Genomic DNA, 12,361 nt, shown 5'->3' on the forward strand with positions numbered 1-12,361 from the left:
CTTGTCAGATTCCGCGGCGTGGGGGACGTCAGCCTTGCCTTCTGTCCCTTGGCTACTTCGGGATTCCCTTGCGATCAACTGAGTGACCATCAATGGCAGTTGACACATTTTGGTTTTGACACCATCTCTCCTTCCTGGTCAGGTGCCAGCCACACTTCCTAGAGAAGCACTTGTCCTATTCCTTAAAAGTCTCAGCCCCAGGCTGAAAATGATGTGGACATACCAGAGTCCACTGGGATGGAGAGCGTGAGATTAAGATTCCATAGGAAGTGTTGTCTTGGCATCGGGGAACATCAGAGGGCCTCTAGTGGCCTTACTCTCAGTTCTCTTCGCCCTCTGCTCCCACAGATCGGTTCTCCTGGCCAAACAGCCCTCCTTATCCCAGGGACCAGGCACAGTTTCTCCTCAAGTCGTAAGGTCCAGTTCCCTGACAGCCTGTGGAATTATCCAGCAAGCCAGCCATGCCCTCCTGCAGGAAGTAGGGCTCACCTTCACTCTCTTGTTACTCCAAGGTCTGACCCCCCACAGTCCTTGTTCTTTCTGCTCCCAGGTGCAACCTGGCCCTGCACGGTATGGGCCATAAGTACACGTAGGTTATAAATTACTGTCGAGCTCATCTGTTCAGCATCCGGGCATCCCATTACATTAGGGTGGGAATCACTCCCCCACCAATGGGTGAAGAGGAGAAAAATGAAATCCTTCTGCTCTGTACCTTTGTCAAAGCACAATGATGAGGCTCATGGACTTGGGAGTTATTTGGGTAATAATGTATTTGGGGCTTGTAAGAATTCACTGGGGCTAACGGGTGGCCTGTATGTGAATGATGAGCAGGAGGGAAGGCAGCAAAAGCAAGGGCTTGGAAGGTCTCTTAAAGGTCGAGCTCCAAGCAATGAGGGAACCCTCAAATAATTACAACAGGGAAGTAACACCAGATTTTCATCTCAGTTTGCCCTGACAGCAGCGTGGAGAATGGATTCAAGGGAGGCCGAGAGTGGAACCAGCAAGATCGGTACGCAGTCTACTGCAATAGTCTGTGCAAGAGACAGGAATAGGTGAAACAGAGCACTGGCAACAGAAAGGGAGGGAAGGAATGAGGTCTTTAAAGAAGTCTCAATGGGGGGCACTGTGGCTCAGTCGGTGTAACGTCTGCCTTCTGCTTGGGTCATGATCCCAGGGTCCCGGGAATTAAGCATCACATCGGACTCCCTGCTCAGCAGGGGGCCTGCTTCTCCTCCCTCTGCCACCGGGCCAGCCTGTGCTCTCCTGCTCTCTGTGTCAAATAAATAAAATCTTTTTTAAAAAGAAGAAGAAGAAGTCTGAATGAATTCTTTCCATAGTACAATGGAGCAATTAGCCTTGAACTGCAAATGAAGATTTGGAGTGGTTTTTGAGGAAATGAACAAGGGAGTTGACCATGGACATTTTGGGTAAAAACTGCTTAAATGTTAATCAATAGGAGCTAGTTAAATAATTTAAGGTAGATCCATAAACTTTGGGTTTTCATTTAAAGAATTAGATGGAATTCATTCACATTTCTAAAGATCTCTAAAGCAGAGTGAATTAAAAAAAAAAAAGCAAGTCACAGGATCCTATACTCCCAAATAGACAAATATACATGTATTTCTAAAAGGCCAGAGAGAAATCAGGTTACCCATAGAGTGGTTTCCCAGACAACAGAAAAGGAAATGGCAAAAATATATATATATAAAATAAAAAATAAAAAAAAGAGGAATGCGACTTAGCTGGGAAAACCAACTTGCATTTTTTTAAAAATTATATTCTTGTACAGTCATGCTATTCATCTCATTTCTCATACAAGGAGTGTGTGCTCCTGTAATTGATAAGTTTGGAACATTAAAACAAGTTGATGTGTTCCTTACCCAAGATATATGTAGATACCTGCTCCTTGTAAAAACATTAAAGCAATACAAACAATATTTTAAGTATCCTTTGACCACAGCCTCCGACCTCACCAATGTCTACTCTCATAAGAAGTTACCACTGTTGGGGCACCTAGGTGGCTGAGTCATTTAAGCATCTGCCTTTGGCTCAGGTCATGATCCCAGGATCCTGGGAATGGGTCCCACGTCAGGCTCCCTGCTCAGTGGAGAGCCTGCTTCTCTCTCTCCCTTTCTGCTCCCCCTGCTTGTGTGTTCTCTCTGTCAAATAAATAAATAAACTCTTAAAAGAAAAAGAAGAAGAAGACACCACTGTTTTCATTTTGGTGAATACCTCTGTAGTCATTAAAAGACCCCTCTTTCTGTTAAGTCATAAAAGAATATTTTTATTAAGCTGAAAGCAAAACTTCAAATATATTATGTTTTGCAAAAGGACATTTTGGGATAAGGTAAACACAGAGAGTGACTTGGGGTCTTCCGAGCGCTGTCTCGTCTCTGGCTTGAGAATCCTCTATTTCTTGGAGAGGCCTTTGGCCGCCATTCCAACCTTCTTGGCAGGTGACAGTATTTGGGGCATGTACGTGGGCAAAGCATCAGTGACAGCATTTAGAAGAAGGTGCTCCGATCCATCTGTTTCCGGTCCAGGTGGGGTAACAAGAGACACAGCTGTGGTGCGGGGCTTCACATCTTTTTTCCAGGGTGTGGACCCTAGAGTAGTGTTCAGACATGGTGGGCCTTGTTTCATAGCCAGTTTTCCCCTTCCTCTGGAATCTGGGGGCTTCATGTCATGAGCAGAGGGTTTTGGAGGTGGCAAAGCTGAATGAGATTCCGCTTCTAGAAACTGGACGAAAAGTCCTGAAAAAGAATTCTCGGCCATAGGTCCGTGATCTGGCTTCACACGTGTGTTGGGGGCGCTTTTGGGTCCAGGCCCCCGAGTCATCCAGCTGGTAACACCACCTGGCCCTTCAGTGAAGAGCTGCCACATCTGGTCTTCTCCGATCCCCAGCATGCTTCCCATCAACCTTAACGCTTCCTGCCGTTCGGCATCAGGTGCTTGGAAAGATCCCAGGAAGAGTCTCCTTAGGAGGGTTTTGTCCACCATTCCTTCGGACTTACTGACTAAGTTCATCAGTTTCTTCGGTGTGTCCTCCAGGATTCCCTGCTGGACCTCATTCTGTTTCTTGAATTCTTGGAGTTGGTCTTCCTTTAGCTCCAAGTCAGCATTTGTTTTATGGCATCGTCCCTGCAATGACTTCAGTTTTCCTTCCAGACTGTCTGCCTTTTCCATCCGTTCGGTGAGTTCCAACTTGAGGTCAGCTAGGATGTGACCATACCGCTTTCCTTCTTCCTGGGAGGCAGCGAGCTGGAGCGCGGTGTCCTCTTTCTGCTGGGTCACCACGTGCAGTTGCTCCTGCAGCGACTCTACCTGCAGACTGGCTCCTCGGCTGGCATTTTCCATGGCAGTGGAAGACACAACGAGTTTTCCCTGCAAGACCGTCACTTCCTTCCTGAGTTGAGCCACTTTGTCTTCTGAGGCCAGAGCTTCCCGGCGATGAGCGTCTTCGGCTTCTAGAGCCAGGTGTCGCCGTCTCTCCAGCTCCTGGGTTAGGCGTAATTCGCTCTCACGTAAATGCTGAACCTCCTGGAGGGCACAGGTTTCCATTTCTTTCTGTTTCAGGGCCAACAGGACTTCATCTCTCTCCTGTTGGCACAGAACTGTCTTTTCCTGCATTGATGTAACTGCACTGACAAGCCGATTCACTTCCCTGGTCTCGTGCTCTTCTCTCTCTTGCAATAGTTGCTCCAAAGCAAGTCCCTTCTCTTTCATCGCAGCACCCTGGGATTCCTCCTCTCTCCGCATCACTGAAAGCAGCCTATCTGTCTCTTGCAATGCCTGATTTCCCACTTCCTTTTCTCTAGAGGTTGCCACGACTTTTGCATTTTCCTCTTTCAGTTGACACACATCCATTTCAAACTCTGCTATTCTCTCCTTCAGATTGGTAACCGTCTGCTTCAAAAGTTCATTTTCACTCACTTGGCTACTGAAGTTCTCCTGTAAAGAAAGCAATTCCTCACTTTTCACATGGATTCGGAGCTCCTGATCCTGAATGAAGTTATGTAGAATGACCTGTTTCTCCTTCAGCTGCTCGATGTCAGAATCCCTGTGTTCCTGCCGTTGGCCTTCTCCTTCCCTCGTGGCAGCCACTGAATCAATCCATCTCTGCTTATCTTCCTGGAGGGTTCGAATCATTGTATCTTTTCCTTGCATTGATTTTCGTAGCTCTTCTACCTCCTCTTGGAGCAACTGAGAAGCCTCACTCACTCTTTCAGATTTCATGGCCTCCAGAGAGTCCGCTGACTCCAAGGAGTCGGTGGAGGGCTGGAGGAAAATCACGTCCAGTTTCCCTAGAAGGAGATCCTTGGCATTGCAAAGCTCCCCGTTGCTGAGCTGCATTTGTGCCAGTTCCTTCTCTAAATGTTGTAATTTTATTTCATTGCCTTTGTACGTTTGGATCAGGTCACGAGAGGTCGTCTGGAGTTCACAATCCTTCTCGCTGCTAGTGAAAGCCCGCGCCTGGAGTTGTGCCAGATCTCTCTGAAGCTGGGGTGACTCATGCCTCATATTTTGGACTCTGGTGATCACCTGCTGTTTCCACTCTTCCATGATCTTCACTCGCTGTTTTAATGTGTCCCGTTCCTGGAGAAGCTGCTTCAACTGATCCATATTAGTTCCTCGAACCTCCTTACCAGTGCTGGATGGTTGCAGGAGTGTCAATAAAGTCTGACATTTCTGACTTAACGCATCCACTTCGAGGTCTTTTTCTCGAATAATGTGTGATAAATTCTGAATCCTTTCTCTAATTATCTCCTGACCACTACTCTCAATTCTAGTGGACAGTTTTTGATTTTCCTCTTGCATTCTCTGGAGGTCTGCTCCTGTGACAGTAATTCTATCTGCCATTTTGTCATATTCTGTCTTCAGATCGCTGTTCTCCCTCGTTTTCTCGTTTAAGGCAGCCAAGACCTGTTCGCTTTTCCCAGCATACTCTTGCAATTGCCGCTGAAGTCGCTCCACGTCCCCGTTCTGGCTGTGAGAAGCCGCAGAGATCCTGCTGGAAAGACCCTGAATCTCCAAATCTTTCTGCTGGATGATCTGAGTTAGTTTACCAATCTCCTCTTTGGAGAGCCGATCGATCTGTTCCGTCAGTCGGATGTTCTGTTCAGTTAGAAACTTCATCTCCAGTTTGTGTTCTTTGATTCCTAGGACGAATCTTTGAGTTTCGGCTTCAGATGAATCAAGCTTTTCACTTCCGTTTTCTCTAGGAAGAGGCTGACTTCTTGTGACTTCCACATCATCACAGTCTTCTGTTGGAATGTGCTGGCTTTTGTCAGGCAGCCGGGCTTTCATCTGTTCTATCGTGTCCTGCAAATTCTGAATCTCCTCGTCTTTTGCTGAAAGGAGCTGAGCGTGTTCAATAGTCATCTGCTCCTGCCGGTATTGGAGATGGTCCACTTTCTGCTTCTGCTCTTGTGAAGAATGAAGCAGTCCTATCTTCCCCTGCTGCTGGTTGTGAATGATCTTCTGTTGCTCTCTGATTTCCCCCTCAGATCATCTTTTAACTCCTGGAGTTGAAACACCTCACACTCTAGTTCTATGATCTCGTCTAGGATTTTAGGGTCGACCGCAGGTACAGAGCGACTCTGTTGTCTTGGGCTCTCCAGTTCTTCTCTCAGATGATGATTTTCATCTGTCACGGATGGGAGACACCTGTCTTTGTCCTCCACGGATGGCTGGAAAATGTCATTGCCTCTGAAGGTTTGGATAGACTGACCGAATTCCTCCTGAAGCTCTGGACTTCCTGTACGTTCTTCAATATACATCTCTTTCTCTTTAATGAGTTGTGTCAATCGCTTCTGCTCCTCCAAAGCAGAGGACAGCATTTCCTTCGTTCCTTTGCGGTCTGTGTCCATCTGCTCGATCCTCTTTTTGAGGTGTACTATTTCCAGGTCTTTCTCTTGACTGTGTTGAATGAAATGCATATGCTCTAAAGGGGACCATTCTTTGATAGTTTGCTCATACTTGTTTGTTTCCTCCAACAGCTTCTTTTCCACCCAAGACAATTTTGCTATTAACCATCCTTTTTCTAATTTTAAAGCCCTCACAGCGGTGTTGTTTTCCAGAGAATCCTCGTTGTTCCGGAGAATAGATTCTTCCAGCTGATGTCTTACCTCCTGGAGCGCCAAAACCAACTTTTGGTTTTCTGCTCTGAGATCAGAAGCAACGTTGTTTAAATTGTCATTCAGCCTCTCCATTTCTGCAAGTTGTTGCTTCAACCTTCTAAGCTCAGTTTCCCTTTCTTGAAGTAAGTCATCTTTCCCATGACCAGCAGAGTATTGATCTTGCAGGTCTTCTATCCGTTTTTCATACTCAAGAATTTGTTCGCAGTGCTCGTCAATGATGTCGGCCAGTTTTTCTTGATGGACCCTGTGCAGGGTCGCAACTCTGAGTTGATGTTCCTCAATCTCCCTCATCCTCCGCTCTTCTAGGTCCCTGATGGTGCTCTTCAGTTTCCAGGTGGCATTGGAGTCTGAGCTATTCGGTCCCTTGGACAAACGTTTCCAAAGTGAAAGCTCAGCCCTCCAGTGTTTCAATCTCATTGAGGAGTCTATTGATTTGTGTCTGAGATGATATGACATCAGCAAAGTCCATCGTGAGATCCGAGTTGTAGCCGGTGAAGGAAGTCTCACTGCCATCCACCCCCCACCCCCCCCCAACTCCCCCAGGGAATGGCTTAGGCCATAGCCCAGGCCACCAACCCAGGAGCACATCTTCGCGGGCCATATAGTTGTCGCGGTCCACTGTGGAAAAGCGTCCAGTGCAGTCGGATTACCCCGCCAAGTGTCCCAGAACCCCTGCCCGCGCCAGGCTAAGAATCAGAAGATAATAGGCATATCTAGGCAATGTCTGTGTGGGCGCAGCCCCCGCCTCCCCCGCGCAGGCCAAGTTGCTAGGAAAGGCCTAGGCCTTGGGCCTTCCCAAGGCCGACTCTGGCCACTGGTCCCGGTCCCAGCCGCTCAGCCCCACGACTTCCCACCCAGGGCTGGGCCCCTTCCCCTTCTCCCCCTGCTTCCTGGCTGTCCTGGGGGGCCCCTAGTGAGTGCTCCTGCCTGACTGCCCCCAGGTGCCCGCTCACAGAAAATGCATCTGGCCCTGGATTTTCCCCTTAAGGTACACAAACTCCTGCTGCTTGTGCTTTCCACACAACAGTATCTTTTTAATAGAGGTTAATAGTACACAGTCACACGCATCCATTCACCTGGGAGAGCAGATCCAAGGTGCATATGACAAATGTCTACATCTGCGCAGAGGCACAGCCCTCATGGAGACTTTGGGCATTTCCAGCCTCCAGAGCCTCCAGAGCGCCCTGTCCCTCCCTGCCCCGTCAGCCCTGCGGGGACAGGGCGTCCCAAAGCCGGATTTGGCGGTTCCCTGGCGTCCGCACGCACCGCCCTTCCGCCGCCTCCAGCCCGTGTGCGGCCTAGTCCGGTCAGGCGGTTGCGGGGGCGCGGCTGCGGTGCCTGGCCAGGGGGTCCCCTGGTCTGCACAGGGCGGCCGGTGTCTCGGGTGGCGGAGGCCCGAGTACGCACCGCGTCCCTGGCCTGGCGCAGGTCGACCCGCCCGGCCCGGCGCTGACCCGGCGGGCGGCGCCGCTGGAAGTGACGCGGCGAGGGCGGGGCGCCGGCCTGAGAGCCGCCGCCGCCTGGGCCGGGAAGCGATGTAGCCGCGCCAGGCCGTCCCCCGAGCTGCCCGGCCCGAGCCCCGCGGGCCGCCGCCGCCACCATGAAGAAGCAATTCAACCGCATGAAGCAGCTGGCCAACCAGACCGTGGGCAGGCGAGTGCGCGGATCCGGGCCCGCAGGGAGAGCGCGGGGTGGCGGCCGGGGTCGCGCCGGGTGGGGACCGGTGTACGGAGTCGCAGCCCGGAGCTGGTGAAGGGGCCGGGCGGTGGCGGTCCGGCTGCTCTCCGGGTCGCCAGCTCCGGTCCCCTGCCGCCGCCCCGCACCAGGCACTGGGGGGTCCGGGCCCGGGGCTGCGCCACGCCGAGGCCTGGAGCCCAGCTTCGAGCCGCCGCCCGAGCTCCCGGGAGCAGCGGGGTGGGTCGGCCTCCCAAGACGGCCCCGGAGCGGGTCCTTGCCGCCCATTGTCCCGGCCCCGCCGAGCATCGCCCTGGGGGAACTGGACCGAGCCTTCCCCTCCCCTTCCCCGGGGTTTGCCCTGGGCGAAAACTCGGGTAACCGGTGAGCCCGAGGCCGAGCGGACGCTGTGCTCTGGGGGCGATGATCTCAGGCTTTCCGGGTCGCCCCGCCGCTGCAGACCCTCCACCTCCCAGAGCCTGATGGATCCGCCTAGGGAGTTCGGGCGTCCATCCAGGGACTGTAGAGGTGCCGCTGTCTCCAAACCCGGGCCCCTATGGACCGGACTGCCCAAGATCTTGACGTTGAGAAATTGGGAACTGGGAGGAAAGAATTGTGGAAACGCCTTGGGACGACTTTTAGTTTATTTTTTAATAGCTTTTTACAAAACCCTTTCTCCCTTTGGATTTGGAAGCTGATTCTTCTCCAGGTTTCTTGGGACTGCTTTAATGCTTGACAAGAAACATTATCGATTATGAAATGACAGAATAGACAGGAATTTGCAGACGATCAGGCTGTTGCAACAGGAACGATTGGTGGTTTTGAGAGCTCCTGGAGGTGCTTGTCATGTGCCCCGTTATCTGGGGCACATCTTTCAAGGTCTTTTAGGGCAGTTGGCTCTACTGGACCTACTGACTGTTTATTCTGGGAAGAGATATGAAAGTGTGAGTTTTTCACAGCTTTTGCTTCTTTTTTTTTCAACAGTTGAGTCAAAGGGGGAGTTTGGTTTGACCAGAGCACGTGGAGATAGTTCTTTTTGTGTGTGTACCAAAATGCTTTTACTTCCCCTCCCGTTTTCTAAATTTGCTTTTTACTGTTTCGGTTCCCCCCACCTCCCCACCCCCTAACTTTTTGCTTAGTGGCTTAGTTTTTTTGTCCAATTTTGTTGCTACGCCACCCTATTATCTTATTGTGCATTTATCCTGTTTCCAGAGTTGATGCCTGTCCCCTAAACCCTAGCAGTGCCTACTTTTCTGTCATTTATAGGAAAATGATAGAAATAATGCCAAGAGTGTTGTAGACAGGGTAGTAGCGGGGGCCAATGTTTCATCGGAGATCTGTAAATGAATTCTAAGATAATTCCTTGTGAATTTTCTTCCCCCCGCCCTCCTTTACATTCTTAGTAACATGCTTGAGAAATCAATATTCGGTGAGTGTCAAGACAGATTTGTCACATTGCCTTTCTGGCCTGTTTATACACTGTGTCAGGAAAGGAGTGTTTGCTCTTTTTGCCCAAAGTTCTGAGGCTTTTATTTATTTTATTTATTTATTTGACAGAGAGAGAGAGCACAAGTCGAGGGAGCTGCAGGGGGAGAGGAGGAAGCCGACTCCCCACTGAGCAGGGAGCCTGACCTGGGGCCCTATCCCAGGACGGTGGGATCATGACCTGAGCCGAAGGCAGATGCTTAACTGACTGAGCCACCCAGGCATCCCAGTTCTGAGCCTTTTCAAGCTACCAAGCCTGGCAGGGTCTCTTTGGCCCCAGTTCCTCTGTAGCAGCTTCTCTCTTCACACTTGGATTCCGGCCCTAGGTGCCCCACTCTTAGTTCCCAGGGCAGGCCGAGGCTTCTTACCCGTGAGCCTCTACCTGCAGTTCTCCGGAGCCGCTTTCACTGCACCAGCCCTGTAGCTGCCTTCTACTCATTCTTCAGCTCTCCACGCAAAGGTGTCTGCCTCTAAGAGGCCTTCCCTGATGCTCCAACACAGACTGGATGGCCCCAGCCCCGGGAACATTCAGAAGTCCACCCAGCACCTCGTTTTCTATAATGCAGTGGCCATTTTCCTTGTTATTGTTCTCCAGTAAACGAAATGCCTTGAGAGAGCCCTTGCTGTCTTTCTCTTTCATTTCCCAGCGTCTGCTGTGGTGCCTTGCATAGGGCAGAAACTCCACAAAGATTGTCACATCCAGTGTGAATCTAGTTCTTCCCAGATGGCCCTGGCGGTGTGAGCCCAAGTATGGGAAAATGAAAACTGGATAGAGTCAATGGTGATTCATACTGGGACAGTAATTCCGGCCCTGACCTTTGACTCTTTGAGAATCTTTATTGCTTGATGCCAGTGGAAGCCGAGGCCCTATTCCAGAGCTGTGAAGGGTGTGACAGTTATGCTTCCCAAATCAAAGCTTTTTCTGGGGAAGCTTTTGGTTCAGTGCTGTCAATTTCCTCGATACATTTGTATTTCTTCACTCGAGTCATTGTAAAAGCCTCGGGAGGGAACGCAGAGGCAGGAGAGAGCCTAGAATTGTGATTTTGTGTTATCGTGCTATTGGTAGACATCAGAAGCAGGATTCTGGGTGCATTCAACACAAGAGGAAGCCTAGAGGGCAAAGAAGGTCCCCTGCACCCACAAATGAGGTCATGTGTGTGAATGGCACACCCATCCTGTGTGTTACCCATTCATAGAGCATTGCAAGGCCACATTCTCGTCCCAAGATCGAGGACCTTGTGAGCAACCCCACAGTGAGGTTCCGTGGGACGAACATGGGGGAGAATCAGGAATGGCTGGAAGGAGGGAGTCCTCATGATGCGATGTATTTCCAATGGGAGGATGGGTGTGTTTCAGCAGACGTTTTGTGTATCACAGGCACCACGCTAATGTGGTGGTCTCATGACAGGGGTGTCCCAGAGAAGAGAATTGCGATGGTTGATTGATTCATCAAGGGGCACTTGTTGAGCCCACACTGTGTGCCACTGTTCAAGGTATTAAAGATTCAAAAGTGAACACAGCCCAGTTTCTGCCCTGAAGGGGCTCAATAGATTTGTGGAAGAGATAGACAAACAAGAAATAATTATAGACCATGACATAAGTGCTTAGAGAGGGATCGCTAATACAGTGAGCAACACTCGACTCTCAGTGAATGGAGAGAGGTACCAAACCCACACCAGCAAACCAGGAGAAAATTGGAGCAGAGCCTTTCCCCCCAACTGTAAGCACTTCTTTCAACTTTCTCTCCTATTGATTAGGTCTCTTTTGCTTCTAAGAGAACCCAACCTGAATTGCCTTAAGCCAAGATGGGAATTTCATTAGCTCGTATGTGACCCACGGAGTCCAAAAGGAGTATGGCTGCAGCCAGGGCTGGATCCAAGGGTTCCACTCTCTACATAGGCTGTGTCCCAAGGGGACACCCCCACCCCCAGCCAGTTTTCCCTCCTCCTCTGTTCAAGTTCCAGAGGGACAGAGACTAATTTTCACTGTGGCCAGAGCCCCAGGGTTGACTCTGAATGTGTCCAGCTGGGTCCCATGCCTTGCCCTGGAAATGGGAATGGAGTCAGCCCCACCCAAACCACAGGGACCGGGAATGGGGGACTGCTGGCCCCCCAGAGAACACTGGGTGCTGTTACCAGCAGGAGGGAAGAAGGAGTGCTGGTCAGGATACGGTAAGTAGCTGCCCTGTCTTTTGTAGTCCTGCTCTAAAAAGAAAGATGCATTTTGAAAATCCCCAGTGCAGGTGGTACTTTTGGGGGAGGTGATAGCCTCAGTGGAGAAAGGTGTATACCAAGGTGAGGAAACCCAGGAACGTTGAGTTGTGAGGCAGAAGTGTCAAGGAGCAAAAGAATCTGAGCCACCACCTAAGAGAGATGATGACCTAGGTGAGGCTCTGGAAGGGAGTGTCTCTTTGGGTGTCGGTTTGTACCAAGGTTGAAGTACTACTCCCTGCAGGTCCGAATGCTTTCCTAGATAGTAGCCTTTAGAGAAGTCAAGGTTACAGACTCCAGGCTAGTGAAAGTAGAGTGACTTAGAACAGCTGAGGGCCAAGGGGGACCTCGCCAGTGTTTGTCTCAACAAGGGGCATGTGGGAATATGGGCCCAGTGTGGCCTGAGCTTTGGAGTTTTCGAAGAAGGCCTGAAATCTGGACTTTCATGAAAATCAGGTGGCATTTAATGCAAATTAAACCACCACCATGACACGATGTGGGGTTCAACAGAATCTGTCCGTGGCCAGACCTGGTCTGTGTGTGGGTCACCAGTTGGCACTTGCGTGTGTAAAAGGATCGGGAGGTGAAGGATTCCTGTTACAATTTTCCTTTTCTCTCCTGTACCTTACCCTGATATGACTGCACTCTCGGTTCTTGGATTCGTGGAAGAGCTTGTTCTGTCCTCTTCAGAAATCTTTCAAAGATCTGATAGTCATACTCGTCAGTACTTCTCTAGTGGGTTAGCTTTCCCAAGTGCTGTCCCAGAGCACCTGGCTTGGTTCTCGCCTACTGGTGCTTATCATGTCTAGGTTATGAGGAAGGAAAAATGGCTTGCCCAGTATGCCCAGCTAC

At 50.4% G+C, this 12,361-nt stretch overlaps 1 protein-coding gene across 6 annotated transcripts in view; it reads left to right on the forward strand.

Moving 5' to 3' along the window:
- The first annotated feature begins 7,620 nt into the window (after positions 1-7,620).
- Positions 7,621-12,361, forward strand: part of ARHGAP17 (Rho GTPase activating protein 17) — an 84,109-nt gene continuing 79,368 nt past the window's right edge. For 3 of the 6 annotated variants that reach the window (XR_003522992.1, XR_003522994.1, XM_027610970.1), the window contains exon 1: positions 7,621-7,793. Coding sequence is in view for 4 of the 6 variants with exons in the window: in XM_027610970.1 (XP_027466771.1) it covers positions 7,741-7,793 (53 nt within the window). In the remaining 2 variants the exon portion in view is untranslated. The remainder of the gene's footprint in view (positions 7,794-12,361) is intronic. The other 3 variants (XM_027610969.1, XM_027610968.1, XM_027610972.1) reach the window with 2 other exon arrangements.

The sequence above is a fragment of the Zalophus californianus genome, chromosome 10, assembly GCF_009762305.2.
Source record: "Zalophus californianus isolate mZalCal1 chromosome 10, mZalCal1.pri.v2, whole genome shotgun sequence".
Taxonomy (NCBI): domain Eukaryota; kingdom Metazoa; phylum Chordata; class Mammalia; order Carnivora; family Otariidae; genus Zalophus; species Zalophus californianus.